At 44.4% G+C, this 18591-nt stretch overlaps 1 protein-coding gene across 1 annotated transcript in view; it reads left to right on the top strand.

The window, feature by feature from the left end:
• LOC146756618 (ankyrin repeat domain-containing protein 26-like) overlaps positions 1-4803 on the top strand; it is a 50743-nt gene extending 45940 nt beyond the window's left edge. The window contains exons 29-31 of the mRNA XM_085524239.1: positions 87-333; positions 2255-2300; positions 3812-4803. Of these exons, the coding sequence (XP_085380365.1) occupies positions 87-333; positions 2255-2300; positions 3812-3954 (436 nt within the window). The 3' untranslated portion in view covers positions 3955-4803. The remainder of the gene's footprint in view (positions 1-86; positions 334-2254; positions 2301-3811) is intronic.
• Positions 4804-18591: the final 13788 nt, after the last annotated feature.

The following is an 18591-nucleotide window of genomic DNA, read 5'->3' as shown; positions in this document are numbered from 1 at the left end:
GCTGAATAGTAGTCAAAGACCTGGAAGAAGTGACTCTGCAAAAATATTATCAAAGATAATTCTTTGTGTGTTTTTAAATATTTCAGAACAACCAAGAGACTTGCAGAAGCCAATTGTAAGCTCTTTGAGGAACGCCAAAGAAACAAATCTTTAATTGCGAGCAGCACTGTCAGTGGAGGTCCTCCTGCAAGTCCAGGAAAATATTCAGCTGAACTGGGAAATCTCAGAAACAATTCCACACTGAACAGAAGCTTCAGCCAAGGGGAATGCTTCCTAGATGCTGCTGGGACTGCATTATTGGCAAGAAAAAAAGTTGAAGTGTACATGGATAAGGTAAGCATTGTGAAATACTCTTCAGTGATGAAGACTTTAGGTCATTAAGATTGTACAGAATTCCTAGAGTGCTCAGACACCAAAAATACTGACATCTAAATGATGAACTATCTAACTGTATATACACATAACTATGTACTTATGTAAGGTTTTTGTATTGTTTTTTTTTTCTTTTTTTTCAACTAGAGAAAATTTAATAAGCAGCTGCTGTGGCATTGGAAGTTCCCAGCTAAGCTATTTATTAAACTTTACTGTATAGAATGTGCATAAGTGTATGACATACTTGAAATGGATAACTTTGACATCTTTGCTCAGCTCATCAGACATCTCTGGTCAAGCCACGTTGTTTTTTTCCTTACTGATCTTCATTTTTAGTTTCTTTTAGTACATTAATACTAACAAAGACATCCTTTAAAACTAGGATGATGTGAGTATGATTGCTTTGCTTCTTCCTATACAGTCTGCTGTGGGATGCATGCTGTGCCTAGTAAAAATTTCTTTTTGTGCTTCCTGCTATGTATTATTACCTGAGAAAACAACAACCTACTCTTCAAGTCTTCACAGCTTTATAATATTTTGCAGCAATTTATACATGATTGCAACTTCTGCAATAGCTTTGAAGTACTTTGCCAGTTGTGCTGCTTAGTACTTGGCCTGTTCACCAGGCTACTTAAAAAGACAAGAGTTTACCTGACTCTGAGCCTTGTCTTTGCTGCAGTTATACCTCAGATTTTTCCAGTAATCTGTTTCCTTCTATTGGGAAAAAAAAAAACAACAAAAAAAACCACCTCTGTATTGCCATTAAATTCAAACTAAGTGCTGCCTTCTTGGATGGAGGAGATTACAAGTTCTCCTGACAGTAAAGTTCATAATAACTGGAAACTAAGGAACTTAAATTGGAGTTTGCCTCGTGTAGTCATCTTGCACTTTTGTTTTTATGTAAAGCTCTCAGTGCACATTTGGTGTTTTTCAAAGTAAGGGAGGTTATCTGAAGTAGAGTGTGAGCATTTCCTGGGATGAGGAAGCTCGTGTAGATTTTGGCTTTGATTTTGCAAAAGCTTTGATAAAGCTTCAAGGATAAGAAGCTGAAAATACTTTACGCCGCTGTTATTCAAAATGCTGGTATCAATTACTTTGTCCATGCAACTGTTTGAAAAAACAAATTGCACTGATTACAAACAAGAGAAAGAAATGCAGCTCTGAAAAGTGGGTGCAGGAAATAATAGTGACTTCTGCTAGCTGCAACCAGCGTGAGTGCATGGATTCATGAAACCAGTTTTCCTACTGGTAGCATAAGAAAGGGAACAACTACTTCCCATTCCGTCTCTCAGTTTCTGTTTCCTTTCTGATTTTATTTCCTGTCTGCACTCCTGATTTTTAGCAGTCTTATAAATTTCCACTCTTTTGACTTCTGCCTGTTCCTCTTGTTCTTTTACTTGGCACCACCGAGAAATTTCTTGCTCTGTCTTCTTTATGCTGCATCCCACAGTCAGATAATTACACCTGTAGGTGAGACCACAAGCCTTCTGTTCTCCAGGCTTAACAGTCCTGATGCTCTCAGCCTCTCCACGTAAGCCACATGCTCCAAGCACTTAACTGTATTTGCTAATGACATGAGTCTGGAAGCTATATGCTGTCTGTTTTGACAATTACTTCTATGCGTTAAAGACCTGATGGAAAATAACACAGGAGTCGCAAATATCTTCAAATGTAAATGATCGCATACGGTGTTTGGACTGTGGCCCTTTAAAAGGTCTAATTTCTCCTTATGAAAACTTTGCATTCAGAATAAATGACAGTAAATAAACATCTCCTGGGAGAGCGAGGGGCAAATGCTCCTTTCTAGCGATCCAAGCTGGTTTCTGTTACTTAATAAAATGTGCAGTGTTATTTATAATGCATGTGTTATTTATAATTCTAGGTACAGAAGGAATTGGAGGAAGAAATCAATAAGGAACTTCAGCAAGGTAATATGCTACTCTGATATCAGTGTTTTTAAGGAAGGTGATGACTGTTCGTAACTTCTATGTAATTATTTTCAAAAGTTGTCAAGATTTGTGCTGTTTGAAGCACAGTGTGGGGCTGTTTTTAACTCTAACTTAGAGAGTTTTAATGGAAAACTTCCTGCTAACCAATATACTCTTCAGAATGTTCTGCAGCTACTTTTGAGAAGAAGCATGGAGAGCAAACCATCTCCCCCGCACAGATACACTTGGCTTAAGTTCAAGTCACCTTTCATCCTCAGGCACAAACATCAAATGTAAAAAAAAAAAAAAAAAGCCCAGAAATAAGATTTTTATGGACTTCTGTCACTACTTCTCTTTCTGCATACATTCATTGCATTCAGCACTTCAAATATACCATATACATTTTCTGGTGTTCTTAATTTTTGCTCGCTCTTTTTCATTGCTTTTTTTTGTACCTGACATGTTGTCATACTTGTCTTTGGATAAAGAAGAATCAGTGGAAAAGATAGCCTTTCTTTAGGTAAAAATCATTCAGCAATATATAGGCAAACACAGCATGAACTGATTGCTTTTAATATGCAGTGTAAAGCCTGTTCTATAATAAAAGGCCAGGTCTTCAGAGAAGAATTCATACTGTTTCACAATTAGCATTCTGCCAGAGTCACTGCTGCTGTTCCTAGAGTTATTTTGAAGCAGGGAGCCCTTGAGAATCCAGCTGTTGCTTCACAGCTCTTCCAATTTCCCTGAATAGACAGAAACCCATTGCCATGTGCTCATTTGCATATTCAAACATAATTACATGTGTAGTAGGAGCCGTAGTATTTGCTTGGTCTGGGGATCTTGTCTGGAAAAGGCTGATGGATGGAAGTACTGAAAATCCTTTTCTGCTTCCATCGAAGATGTGTTTCCATGAACGAAAGAGGGTTGAGCCAGGGAAAGTTAAGACATCCCTGGCAGTTAAAGTTAAGGCTAAAACTTTCATATATATATATGGGCATGTAATAACAGGATGCGGAGAAATGGCTGTAAACTTGAAAGTAGGTAGATTTAGACTAGATATTAGGAAGAAACTCTTTACTTCCTAATGTAAGGGTGGTGAGACTCTGGAACAGGTTGCTTAGAGATGTTGTGCATAGCCCCCATCTTGCAGGCATTCAGAGCCAGTCCGGATGGGGCTCTGAGGAACCTGGTCTAGAGGGAGCTGTCCCTGCCTATAGAAGGGAGATTGGAACTGGGTGATCTTAAAAGGTCCCTTCCAGCCCAAACCATTCTGTGTTTCTAAAACCTGGAATTTCTTTAACTAGCTTTAAAAATTGTATTGGCTGATCATTGAATGTGAAAAAATGTTTCTTCCTTTATGCCTTCCTTTTTGATTTGTGTTTTCCTTGGAAGTTTTTAAATATCCCTCTAGAGCATAGCCTGATCAGTTATCAGTAATGTTTTTACAGTGACTGATTTGACTCAATCTACTGTAAAAGTAACATCGTCAATCTTGTTTCTTTTCTTTCCAGCCACCGCTGAGCTTGAAACTGCTAGAGCTTCTCTAATGAAATCTACTTATGGATCTTCAAAAAATCTCAATGTTGACCAGGATCCCCTTTGCAGAGCGGTACAGGAGTACCGGGATGTTTTAAACCAAAATTACCTGATCTAAATATATTTTTATTTAAAATGTAAAGGGAAAAGTACTGGAGATCATTTGTTTACATAGGAGGTCTGTGACTTCCCATCCTGCAGCTTAGTGTGGAAACATCTTTACTGCGGTTTGAATATAAATTTTAAATATATTAAATAGGTTGACACTCTGCACTTACCTGTTGGTCACCGGGGGGTAGTCAGTTTATTTTGCACTCAGGATAAGAACCATATCTATTTTTAATTACTGTCAGACTGAGTAAGGTTGGCTCTTGAACTTGACGGAACTGTCAAAATGTTTTTGACACATTATTTTGCTCCATGTTTTTTGTTAAAGGTTTTACCAGAAGCATTCCTTTGGTTCTATTTAACCCTTCCACTGTTTGTGGTAGAGTCTCCAGTGTTATTTTAACGCATAGGAGATTTTGATTGGATTCCTGCCAGCTGTTTCCGTCCTGATGCTGTGAATATTTCTGCTGGTTAAGTGGAAGTTTTAGCAGTGATTAAGCTGGAGAAGAATGCACTTTACATTGCTGTCACTTTCACGCACCTAGGGTTTAAAAATACTGTGCTTGTGTAGCACTGCCAAGAAAGCTTTAATGTGACCTTTTTGATATTTCTGACTTGATATCCTTGTTGGATTTTGCATTAGAATTTGACCCATCTTAAGACATTCACAGTTGGTAGATGAACACATGATGAACCTGAAGCGGTTCATAGTGGGAAGAAGGAAAATTAATGTTTCAACCTTCTGTCTAATTGGTACTGCACCTTTTTATATGAATGTATTTTATGACACTAATATGCTATATTTAATTCCAGATATTTATGTTCCAACTTGGTATTTAATAAACTTTCATATCTGGTACATCTTTGTTTTATTCTGTTGGCCTTCTTGACTTGCTTTCCACCTCATTCCTTGCCTCTATGACTTGCTACAGTCCTCCTCTGCTCACTTCCATCTCTCCTTCTGGTGCCTTCAGTCTGCCCTGAGATCAGACAAGTGGCCAGCATGCATTTGTGTTCTTTTCCTCCTGGGTACTTGAAGCAGTGGGGCAAACAGCTACTATATGTCATAAGGTTTGTCATCATAGAAATTAAGGGGTATATGCTTGAAACAAGTGTGGAGGGTTGTGATTTTAATGGGTGTGCTGAACCACTTTCAGGTCTTCGGTGGTGATTCATTAACAGGAAGCCGAGGGTAAAGTCTCTGTTGTAAACCTGGCCATGCTTGGGAGGGGGATCTTTGGAGCCTTTTCTGCAGGTTGGCCATTCCTTTATGAGATAACTTCTGGTGGCCCTTTGTGCTCTCTCCAGCTGGTACAAGCCAGGAGCCAGGTGGAAGAATATCTCCAGCAGAATCCAGACAGCAAAGCACTCATAGAGTACCTTGCGCTTCTCCATGTTGGTTAAAGCCAGTTCTCCCTCCTCATTTGTCAGAGGGAGTGCACTCTCCCAGGTCTGTCACTTCTGCCCAGTGCACCTGTAGGCTCCCTTCTGGTTATTTTTACATCCCTCGCCAAGTTCAGTTCCATCTGTGCCTCAGCCTTCGTGATCCCATGCATGTCCAGACGGCATCCCTGGCCCCTTCCCAGCTACCTGTCCCTGCTTCCACTGCATACAACAAGCATGCAGGGCAGGGCCAACCAAGGAGTCCTATTAAAACTAGTGCCACCAAAAACAGCTGACGAGCCTTGGTAATTGGGACTCCTTGCTGGGAGGCACTGAGGCCCCGAATTTGCCACCAAAAATAACCTCTCCAGAGCAGTTTGCTGTTATCTGGGGGCACATGTCACAGATGTTAAGAAGACTCTACTGCCTCTGATAAAATAGAAGGCTACTACCCACTCAAGGTCTCATTCAAGTAGGGTCCCAGGAGGCTGCAAAAAGGAAATTACAGAACATTAAAAGGGACTTTGAATCCCTTGGGAAGATGTTAAAGGGAGCAGGAACACAAGTAGTCTTCTCTGTACTGCTGACTGGGGGCTGAGAAATGAAGAGGGAGAATGGGCCAGGTAAATTACTGGCTCAGGTAATGGTGTCAGATCAAGGTTTTGGTTACTGTGATCTTGGGCAGGCCTTTGAGAGACCAGGTATGTGGACATCAGACAGAATGTGACAGAGCAGGTGGGGCAAAAGCATGCTGGGGAGCAAGCTGGTTGGATTGATTACCAGCACTTTAATCTAGATTCAGTGCAGGGAGTGGATAGTTCCTTGTGATAGAGAAGGGACAGGGAATGCTGTCATTTAAGGAAACTGCAGGGGAAATCCTCAATTTGTGAGGAGTCTTGTATTTCGGTATCATATTTAGTAAAATAAGTTTTTCCTCCTTAGATTGCCGCTGTTTTTATCCCATTCCCCTTTTTCCCCCTCCTTTCTGGGCCCCTGGGGGGGCCCACGGGGTGGCTTCCCCTGTCACGGGCATAGGTAAATCTAAGTAACCCATGACAGATTTTTTAAAGACTAGTCAAATGCAGCAGTGGGTGTGGAGAAAGAACAAAGAAATCTGTAACGGACTGTGATCAATTATTATAATTTCCATTGCCATCGGACTAGCAGCTGCGCCGAGCCCGGGACTGGACCGAGTTAGAGTTGGGCTGCCGGAGCAGTGAGGCGGAGCGTGTGCGGCCCCTTGGGGTTCGGTGCCTGCGGATATGATATTGAAATACAAGATAACACAATATAATATAATTGAGGCTAACAAATCGAACAAACAGAGAGAGAGAGAGTCCCCGAAAACAGAGAGGCCTACTGTGAACTCTATGCGACACGGCTGGAACGCTTCCCACTCTCCGAGAAGTCCGAGAGAAGGAGGAGGGCACTCCAGCCTGGGAACGAGATTATACAGCATCCTGGTCCCGTGACTTATCATTACCCCTGTTGTTCTCTGGGATATGTAGTCTTCTTCTGTGGACTGCACATTCAATAGAAGTATCCATACTTTCATGATGTTATGATGTGGAATACTGATAGCAAAATTACAAAATTACAAAACCATGACACAATGATGACAAGGAGGTGTGGGGAACAACCACTACTGATGTTTCAGAGAACAAAAATCGTACAGGGACTGCCCTCCTCCTGCCCTCGTGTCCCCAGGAGAAACCAACACCGTTTATATAACAGTGCAAGTGGAGGAGTTCATTGTGGAGTGACATTTCTTGGCACCCATTCAGGGCCAGCGTTACTGATGTCAGACTAACAGCAGCAACACATTGTTCAGCACAAGTCCCCGAGTTCCTGGAACGTGCTGCAAGGTCCAGGAAGGAAGATATTACTGCCTGGATAAGGTCAGGATCACAGTGCAGGCAAGTGGCTCTTGGCAGGAGTCTGACTGCTATTGTTTTCACCTTTGATTTCTACCTTCATCAGCAGAGCTTTTATTTTCTTCAGGGAATATTCTACTACTGGAAGAAATGTCACAGTTTCTGTAATTGCTGTAAAAATTACTGTAAATAAATAAATAAATAAATAAATAAATGAATAAATAAATCCTTAAAAGAGTATTAGAGGCAAGTGTGGGATTTTCAAGGCAAACACCTGACTCATTACCTTCTGCCACATGTAGTTAAACTAAACCTGGTACAAGTTTCCCCTCATTGACTGGACAGCAATTGAGACTGAAGAACCCTCTTCCACTCAAAGAAAACTCATGGACTTTCATGGTTCTAATCACTAAGCAGAACACACAGCTGGAAGGTAGGAATGAAAATACAATTACTAAAAATTAGCCAAGTTGCATACAGTGCTGCCAGACATGAAGGCAGAGCTGCTATGTCTGGCTCCATGGCTCACACTTCCTTTGGTTGTCACTGTCACTCCTTAAACCCACAGCCTGAAGGATGCGAAAGAGGCAGATGTGTTCACAAATACTATAGACCAAATAAACCTTGCAAGCATAAACCATGTAGTTACAGTGGCATTACTCCCATTTGGAGTTTGAGTCTCTTCTGAGAGGCTTTCATTGTGCTGAGAAGTGCCTTCAAGGTCATTCAGTTCCTAAAGGAACATGACAAAATACCAAGCCATGAACTGTCAGCCATGGAATCAACTAAATCACCTCTCAGCAAGGCATTGAGAACACCAGCCAGGTATTTAGGATCATTTTACCTGCAGAGTAAAATTCTCAGTGGAGCACAGCTTCACCCATCGGAAGCTAATAGGTGGAAAAGCATCTATTCACACATACAGAACTGGTATGTTTGTTGGGAAGGTAGTATACTGATGGAATCGTACTAGATACATCACACTACCTGATGAGTCTCCAGATCTAGCTGAGCATGTTTGATGCTCACCAAGTCCAAGGCCTAAGGATAACAGGCTGTAGCTGATAGCAAGGGATGAGCTGGACAGAAAGCCTCCCTTATCAGACTAAGTCCTCAAAACAGAATCACATTCCTTCAACCTATGGGTTGACCAACTAATGTTTGAAGAATTTTGCAGACGTGTGGACACGGAGGCTCTGCACACGGATTGCAATTAAGGAACTTGCTCTTTGACTACAAAGGTGGCTTTTGTTTTGCTTCAAGCACACCAAATGAATTCAACACATCTTTTTATAAGCCAGCTCAGTCCTTTCACTGGAGACATCCTTTTCCAGTGTTAGCCAAGATTTGTCCCTTAACTCCAAGATGTCTTTTAAATAAACAAAAGGAGGAAGCGACCAACATCAGGCAACACAGGAAACGTAGTGGATTATGACGATTACCTCCAATTCAGTGTTACTTCCTTTTGTCCTCAACATCATCTTTCTCTTCCCTGCTCATTTTTGTAAAATCAGTTTGCTAATTTGCAAGGACACATTGAATTTTACTCAGTTTCTTGTTATTTATCATACTCTTGATTTTGGCTCTTGGCAGGAAAAGCCGCTTTTCAAGAACACTGTGAACTGACACCTTATATGTATTTCAGTAGGACTCTCCATGTACTGAGGAACCATCTGTCAGTCTTAAGACCAGCAGTCCGTACTGAGAGTACCTTCAAGCCTGAGAATTGTTCTTCTTTGTTGAGTACTTTTTTCTTTCCTTCAGTGAGAGAAAGGACTTCTTTTGCAGAAATTACCACTTATCTCCTAGGAAACACTTTCTTTTCTACATCCGTACAGAGTGGGAAACCACAGGAATCTTAGCAGCCAGCCAAATGGCACACAGCAACTGGCACAGCCCTGTCCAAAACAATAACGGCTTGTGGTTCCCTTTTTCCTCTCCCAGACTTCTTCCAACATCTGAGAATGAAACTTCTCTCAAAATTAAGCTCTAATTAAGACCTAACAATCCACTGTAGAGTGTAACTTTATTAGGCTATGATTTCACCTTTGTAGTTTTTAGAAGGGTAGTGGGCCTTCTGTTTGATTTAAAGAACCCCTTTGTTACCAGTTCTTCTCTCTCCGATTTCTTCACCAGTGTAACCAGCACAGTCTTTGGTCAAATCCAGACCAAAACCAATGACATCAAAACTGAAATAAAATCTGCTGTTGAAACGGAAAATTTGAATGCAATCCAAAAGTAAAAAATAATCTTAACTTTGCTGCTGTCTACATGTGTAGGTAACCAAACTTCACAGCTGACAGTTTAAGCTGTCACACAGAACTTTGCTTCTGAGTAGTCTCCCTCCTGGCAGCACTGAATTGCAGTCTGAAATTCTAACCAGACCCGTGAGCAGACCATCCTTTGCCTACCTTGTTGAAGAAGAGTTCAACAATGCACAGCCTATCAACCTAATAGGGCTTTGTGCTGCCAGTTTTTGTCAGCAGTCTTTTCTGAAAGAGTCTGAAATCACCTTTCTCAGCTTCTCCAAGAATGCTCTAGCACCTACATCTTTGTCAGCCTGTGAATAGAGATGCATTACCTTCTTTGAACTCTATACCAGAGCCCCCTGTCCTGATATTGCTCGAGTTTCCCATTATTCATAGTGAAATTACACAGCATGAAATGTCCAAAGTAAATCCAACAAAAACATACTTAGTAAAATGTAGAAACTTTAATTTACAAGCGAAACTACAACATATTCATAATAAAAAAAAAAACAACTGGTGACTAGACAAGTTACGCACAATTTGTAAAAACTGTTGAACATTGTTAAATAGGTCTGTACAACCAAAGATTTACAAAGTCCTTGTGCATTCTCTTCTTTTCAATGCACAACTGAACTTAAGGGTTCTGCTCGAATATTCCCTAAGTCAAGAGCTGAATCTGTCTCTTCATCGATCTCACCAATGACAGCACTGTAATAAAAAACAAGTTACCAATTGTTAAAATCCTCTGATGCAAACCTAGAAAGTGAAGACTTAGTTTTGTTTTTATTGCTTAAATTTAACTGTAGAGCTCTATCACTTAAATGCCAAATTCTCGTGGTATTCTCCCACCTCATTGTACCATTTCAGCAATCAGCTGACTCTACAGCTGTGCCTTTTCCACACTGAGAAGCCTTTGTCTATTCAGGTTTTCCTTGACATATAACATTTCATACCTCTCGTTATTCTAACTTCTGCTCATTGTGCATTTTCCTACTGCAACCCTCTGAAATTCAAGGCATACCAGGTATTTACGCAATGACACAATGATGCCTGCTGTTCTATTGTTCTTCCTAGTAATCCCTAGTATTTCTCCTTCCTGATGCATCAGTATTTACGAAGAACTAGACAGAAACAGGACAGGACTGAGTTCAAAAGTAAGACATCTCCACAAGGGTAGCAAGATTCCCATGATGATGAGCAGATCAGAATGCCAAGCGGCTTTCTCAGTTAACAGTGGATTACCCCACCCATGTCCCCCCATAGACCCCATACCCCCCCATACCAACCCATGACCACCCCCAACTCCCCCCCATTACCCTCCCCGTCCCTCTATACCCCCATCCCCTCCCCATGACCCCCATCCCCCCATAACCCACCCATTAACCCTCATACCCCCATGTCACCCCCCATAACCCACGCATCTCCCGCAATGTCCCAGCTGTGTCCCCCATCGACCCTATAACCCCCCGATAACCCCCCCATAACCCACCCATGTCCCGCCATCACCCCCATAACCCCCCCATCCCCCCCATAACCCACCCATGACCCCCATGGACCCTATAACAGCCCCATCCCCCCCCATAAGCCACCCATGTCCCCCCATCCCACCCATAACCCCCATCTCCCCCCCATATCCCACCAATGACCCCCCATCATCCCCCATAAATCCCCTATAACCCCCAATAACCCCCTCATCCCCCCCATAAACCCCCAATGACTCCCTATAACCCCCCATCCCCCCCATTCCCCCCAATAACCCCCTTAATAACCCCCCATCGCCCCCATAAACCCTCTATAACCCCCTATGACCCCCCATCCCCCCCATAACCCCCACATCCCCCCAATAACCCCCTATAACCCCTATAACCCCCCCATCCCCCTCCATGACCCCCCATCCCCCCATAACACCCCCATAACCCCCTATAACCCCCCTTCCCCCCACACCCCCAATAACCCCCTATAACCCCCCCATTCCCCCCCACACCCCCCAATAACCTCTTATAGCCCCCCCATAAACCCCCTATAACCCCCCCATAACCCTCCATACCCCACAATAACCCCCATAACCCCCCATCTCCCACCATAAACCCCCTATAACCCCCCCATCCCCCCCATAAACCCCCTATAAGCCCCCATCCCACCCATAACCACCCATAACCCCCTATAACGCCCCATCCCACCCCTTTCCCCTCAATAACCCCCTAATAACCCCCCATCCCCCCCATAAACCCCCTATAACCCCCTATAACCCCCCATAACCCCCACATCCCCCCCAATAACCCCTTATAACCCCCCATCCCCCCCAAATAACCCCCCATGTCCCTGTCACGGATTACTTAGATTTACCTATGCCCATGACAGGGGAAGCCACCCCGTGGGCCCACCCCTGGGGCCCAGAAAGGAGGGGGAAAAAGGGAGTGGGATAAAACAGCAACAATCTAAGGAGGAAAAACTTATTTTACTAAATATGATATCGAAATACAAGATAACACAATATAATATAATTGAGGCTAACAAATCGAACGAAACAGAGAGAGAGAGTCCCCGAAAACCGAGAGGCCTACTGTGAACTCTAGGCGACACGGCTGGAACGCTTCCCACTCTCCGAGAAGATCGAGAGAAGAAGGAGGGCACTCCAGCCTGGGAACGAGATTATATAGCGTCCTGGTCCCGTGACTTATCATTAACCCTGTTGTTCTCTGGGATATGTAGTCTTCTTCTGTGGACTGCACATTCAATAGAAGTATCCATACTTTACATGATGTTATGATGTGGAATACTGATAGCAAAATTACAAAATTACAAAACCATGACATTCCACCCCTTTTTCTACATTATTACATCATGGTAAATATAATATACATACATATACACGTATGTAAAATTATGATAGCTGAACAGTAGAATTGCATGTAACATAACTACATGTACAACTATAATAACTAAAATACACTACACATGCAAACATATATATATATATATAGATACATAAAATTATTGACTGCACTCCCCCAGCATCAAATTCCCTTGTGGCACACATTGAACATCCCCATCCTTCTGCATTACCCACCAAGTGCACCCATGTCCCTGGGCAAAAACAGTTCCACGGATAGGTCTTCCCTTTCCAGAAGCTGGAAGGACCCAAACAGCTTTTCCTAACATGTTCTTTACATGTACAACAGGGACCTTATCTCCTTCTACAGTGTGTAGGGGGCTAGATTGACTAGGACCATCACGATTGACAGATCCTCTAGTATTCACCAACCAAGTGGCTTCTGCCAGATTCTTCTCCCAGTGCTTAAATGTTCCACCACCCATTGCTTTCAACATAGTTTTCAACAACCCATTATATCGTTCAATTTTACCAGAAGCTGGTGCATGGTAGGGAATATGATAAATCCACTCAATGCCATGATCTTTGGCCCAAGTATTTATAAGGGAATTTTTGAAATGTGTCCCATTATCAGATTCAATTCTTTCTGGGGTGCCATGTCGCCACAGGACTTGTTTCTCAAGACCTAATATGGTGTTTCGAGCAGTAGCATGGGGTACTGCGTATGTTTCAAGCCACCCAGTGGTTGCCTCTACCATGGTGAGTACATAACACTTACCACTGCGAGATCGTGGCAAGGTGATATAATCAACCTGCCACGCCTCCCCATATTTATACTTTTGCCATCGCCCTTCCTCCCAGAGAGGTTTCATCCTTTTGGCTTGTTTAATTATGGCACATGTTTCACAATCATGAATAATCTGCGCAATAGCGTCCATGGTTAAGTCCACCCCTCGGTCTCTGGCCCACTTATATGTCGCGTCTCTTCCTTGATGACCTGATGTCTCATGAGCCCATCGAGCTAGAAATAATTCACCCTTATTCTGCCAGTCCAAGTCAATTTGAGCCACCTCAATTTTGGCAGCTTTATCTACCTGATGGTTGTTTTGTTGTTCTTCAGTAGCCCGACTTTTGGGCACATGTGCATCCACATGACGCACCTTTACAACCATATTCTTTGTTCGGGCAGCAATGTCCTTCCATAATTCAGCGGCCCAAACAGATTTACCCTTCCGTTGCCAGTTATTTTGTTCCCACCTCTGTAACCATCCCCATAAGGCATTTGCCACCATCCATGAGTCAGTGTAAAGATACAGCATTGGCCACCTCTCCCGTTCAGCAACATCTAAGGCCAGCTGGACAGCTTTTACCTCTGCAAACTGACTTGATTCTCCCTTACCTTCAGTGGCCTCTGCAACCTGTCGTGTGGGGCTCCACACAGCAGCTTTCCATCTGCGATGCTTCCCTACAATGCGACATGATCCGTCTGTGAATAGGGCATATTTCTTTTCATTTTCTGGTAATTCGTTGTATGGTGGGGCCTCTTTAGCACGTGATACCTCTTCTGCTGGTGATGTTCCAAACTTTTTATCTTCAGGCCAGTCCATGATTACCTCTAGGATTCCTGGACGATTGAGGTTTCTCATTCGCGCTCGCTGTGTAATCAGCATAATCCACTTGCTCCAGGTGACATCAGTAGCATGAGTGGAGGGAACCTGTCCTTTGAACATCCAGTTCAGCACTGGCAGTCGAGGTGCCAAAAGGAGCTGTGTTTCAGTACCAACTACTTCGGAAGCAGCCCGAACCCCCTCATACGTGGCTAAGATCTCCTTCTCAGTTGGAGTGTAGCACTCTTCAGACCCCTTATATGATCGATTCCAGAATCCCAGGGGTCAGCCTCGGGTCTCTCCTGAGGCTCTTTGCCACAAACTCCAAGTGGGGCCTTTCTCTCCAGCAGCAATGTAGAGGATGTTCTTTACATCCTGTCCAGTCTGTACTGGCCCCAGGGCTACAGCAAGGGCTATCTCTTGTTTAATCTGTTCAAAAGCCTGCTGCTGCTCAGGGCCCCATGCAAAATCATTCTTCTTCCGCGTCACCTGATAAAGGGGGCTTACAATGAGGCTGTAGTTTGGAATGTGCATCCTCCAAAAGCCTACTGCACCCAGGAAAGATTGTGTCTCTTTCTTGCTAGTTGGTGGAGACATGGCAGTGATTTTGTCGATCACATCTGTTGGGATGTGACGACGTCCATCCTGCCACTTTATACCTAAGAACTGAATTTCCTGGGCAGGTCCTTTTACTTTGCTTCACTTAATAGCAAAGCCGGCTTGTAGAAGAATTTGGATGATCTGCTCTCCTTTTGTGAAAACCTCTTCTGCTGTATCACCCCACACAACAATGTCATCAATGTACTGCAGGTGTTCAGGAGCACCACCCTGTTCCAGTACAGTTTGGACCAACCCATGGCAAATGGTTGGGCTGTGTTTCCACCCCTGGGGCAAACGGTTCCAAGTATACTGAATGCCCCTCCAGGTGAAGGCAAACTGTGGCTTACATTCTGCAGCCAAAGGAATAGAGAAGAAGGCATTGGCAATGTCAATGGTGGCATACCATTTGGCTGCTTTTGACTCCAGCTCGTACTGGAGTTCCAACATGTCCGGCACAGCAGCGCTCAATGGGGGTGTGACCTCATTCAGGCCACGGTAGTCTACTGTCAGCCTCCATTCTCCACTGGCTTTACGCACTGGCCATATGGGACTGTTAAAAGGTGAGTGAGTTTTACTGATCACTCCCTGATTCTCCAACTGGCGAATCAAATCATGAATGGGGAGCAAGGAATCCCTGTTGGTGCGATACTGCCGTCTGTGCACTGTCTTTGTAGCAATCGGTACCTGCTGCTCTTTTACTCGTAGCAGCCCCACAACAGACGGGTCCTCTGACAGGCCAGGCAAAACAGACAGCTGCTTAATGTTGTCCATATCTACAGCAGCTATCCCAAAGGCCCATCGATACCCCTTAGGATCCTTGAAATGCCCCCTTCTGAGGTAATCAGTACCCAGTATACATGGAGCCCCTGGGCCAGTCACAATAGGATGTTTTTGCCAGTCTTTGCCAGTGAGGCTTATTTCAGCCTCCAGCACAGTCAATTCTTGAGAGCCCCCAGTCACTCCAGAAATATGGATTGATTCTGTCCCTTCATGACTGGAGGGCATTAGGGTGCACTGTGCACCGGTATCCACCAGCGCCTTATATTCCTGTGGTTCTGATGTGCCAGGCCATCGAATCCACACAGTCCAATAAACTCTATTATCCCTTTCCCTCCCCTGACTGAGGGCAGGGCCCCTCTATTGGTTACCTGTGATGACTGGAGCAACTCCACTGGTGGTTGGTATGTCTAGTAGTTCTTTCACCCGTGCTCGTAGTGCAGACGTGGGCTGATCATGCCACTTCCTCATGTCTTCTCCACGGTCACGTAGGTAGCGCCACACGGAAACACGCGGTGCAATCGTACTGTTGTTCTTTGCTCGAGCTGGGAAGCGTGTGCGTTTAACAGCTGAGACTTTTGGTGATGCAGGTGAGGAGTAGGACTGGAATACTTTGATCAGATCCTTCATTAGACCTGGTGGCCCATACGAGGATTGACCTTCATCAGTTGTTTCTGATACTATTACGGGATCATTACGATTAGTTGATGGAAACAATTTCTTGCACATTTCATCTACTCGGTCTTCTAGCCGTGAGATGGCAGAAACTGCGGCATGCAGTTGAGGGAGCTGCTGATCGGTGGTTTGAAGCATTATAATCAGCTCAACAACTCGGGGCCATCTGTCCTTGAACCCTTTAGATCCTGTTACCAATGACTGTGCAATTCTCTCTGGTGCTGTACTTGCGATTTTCTGCCACATGTCAGGATCGGCCCTCACTCTCTCAGGGTCAAGTTCGTTTGGATCAGGGCTGTACAACATTTTCGCCATGGCCAATTCCCTCAGGTGCTGAATACCTTTTTGGACGGTATTCCAACTATCAAATTTAGGCTTCAAAGCATCCTTATAGGAGTACCTTTCTCTCACGGCTTCTAACAGCCGCAACCAGAGAGTGGCAGCTCCATCCGAGCATCTGCTAATCCCTCTGTTGATACCTGCATCTTGGGCAATGCTTCCTAGTTGGCGAGCTTCATTACCATCTAGAGACAAGCTGTTGGCCCCGTTGTCCCAGCAGCGAAGCAACCAAGCAAGGATACCTTCATCTTGACGCCGTGTGAACTCCTTTCTTGAGCCTTGGATTTCAGTCAGCTTCAGAGGTCGACAATAGGTGATTTCCTCCTCATCATCAGTCTCTTCTTCATGCCTCTTGGTTTTTGCCTTTGCTTTTTTCGGTACTGCTCCATGCCCGGCACCTGGGTCTTCTGCTGCCCCCCCCTGTGCTTCTCCTTCTTTTCGTTCTAGACACATGGACACCTGTTTCCATTTCTTGCCTTCCACAGGGGCAACTGATATTGCTACTGATGCCTCCTGTGACTGATCAGAATTAACTTGGGCTTGAATCTCAGATCGGAAACTCTCTCTCTCCAGAATAGTATGATACAAAGCACGGTATGCATAAGCCAAACCCCACATAAGGTTTACCTCCTTAGATCTCTGACCCAAATACTCACTTAATTTCTTAGGGTCCCTTAGGTGTTCAAGAGTGAAATCCCATGACACTGCGGGTCCCCATGCTTCAAAGACTTTTCCTAAACCTTTCCATATTCCCTGCCAGTCATCATTCTCTGGTTCTGGAGGAGACTTCCGCATAGAACGAATGCATAGGAACATATATGCATGCATTGATAGTGATAACATGAATGCAAGTATGAACCCTATCTCAGTTATTGAAAAGCGTGTGGAAATCTGAGAGTACAACCTAAATAAAAAGGGTTTTTTTAGCCTGTACAATGAATTAAACATGGTGGTGTTTGTAAAATTGCCTGTTCCATCTGGGATGCAAGAATTTGTAAAATTGCCTGTTCCATCTGGGATGCAAGACAGCTCCATCGGTGACATTGGGGACTTGGTATTCTCTTTGTTGAAACTCTCTTGTTGTTGTTTAGCATTATTGGGTTATTAAACTGCCGTTCGTTCTCAGATCACCTTTTTTCTCCCTCATTTTTTGTTAGACCTAATCGCAATCTCCCTTCCCCTCTTCTGAAACCGCGACAAGCGGGCGCAGGTGGTGTACAATGAGGACCTCTTCGGGGGGCAATAAAGGTTTAGTGCACACAGCAGTGGTGTGGCAGGGTGACAATGGGACAGCGGGAGAACGGGGATGGGGGAACTGTGGGACACAGGGAGCTGCAATGGGGGAGGCTGAGTGGTGACCAGCTGCACACACACCTGTAACTGAACTGCCAGCCTCACCTGGCTGTGGTGCTGAGCATGCTGGGCTGCCTGGCCCTGCTCTCAGCAGCACTGTGTCCTCCCTCCCAGCCCCCACAATTCCACTGATTCAGTTATGTCTGTTAGAGAGATTCACACTGCATGGAATGTGCCACGGCCAATAGCAACTGAAGGCTTCAGAGCCAAATAAGTGTGAGGAGGCCGTGCTGGAGCTCATCTCTTCCATGGAGCTCATAACAGCAGCACAGCAGTAACCCTGGTGGCAGCAGCACCAGGATGTTGTTGGAGCAGCACTCCTGGCTCCCCTCCTGCTCCCTCCAAGAGCTGCAGGCAGACGTACAGCACTGCTGTCCTGTGCCAGGTTTATTTCAAAACACAGCTGAGAGCCGCCGGCATAAACAGAGGAGCCTGACTACGTTCATACAATATCTTAAATAGAAGGCAAATACAAAAGGAAAAGATAAAATATTTACAGTAACAGTGGCAGACACGACATGGGCACAGTCCCACCCAGAGTCAGCAGAAAACCACTCAATACCCTGCTGAAGCACAGAGTCACCACGGCGTCCTCCAGCAGGGCCAGGGCTGCACTGTGCCCACAGCAGGGCTGGGATGGCTGCACTCTGAACTGAGACAAGCGAAGCGCACACGTGTTGGCTTCCAGAAATCATCAGCACAGCATCAAGCTCTGCCAGCAAACAGCACTGGAAATCCAGCAAAAGGGAAAGGAGGGAATAACGCAGCAGTGGCATGCAGCTCCCACTTCTCACACTGCTGCTGCATCACTGCTGATAACTGGAAGGCAGGAAGCACCCCCCGCCTTGGTGGCACATTTGGTCCAAAACAAAAGAATAATTCTGCTCCCTCCCACCCCCACATTGTCATTAAGTTGCCTTAAAGGATTCGAGTCATAAACAAAAGCATACACCAAAA

Source organism: Coturnix japonica, chromosome 26 (genome assembly GCF_054131305.1).
Source record: "Coturnix japonica strain WE chromosome 26, WE-NBRP24, whole genome shotgun sequence".
NCBI lineage: Eukaryota > Metazoa > Chordata > Aves > Galliformes > Phasianidae > Coturnix > Coturnix japonica.
Note: the sequence above shows the minus strand (reverse complement) of the source record. Positions and strands in the feature narration are given on the sequence as shown.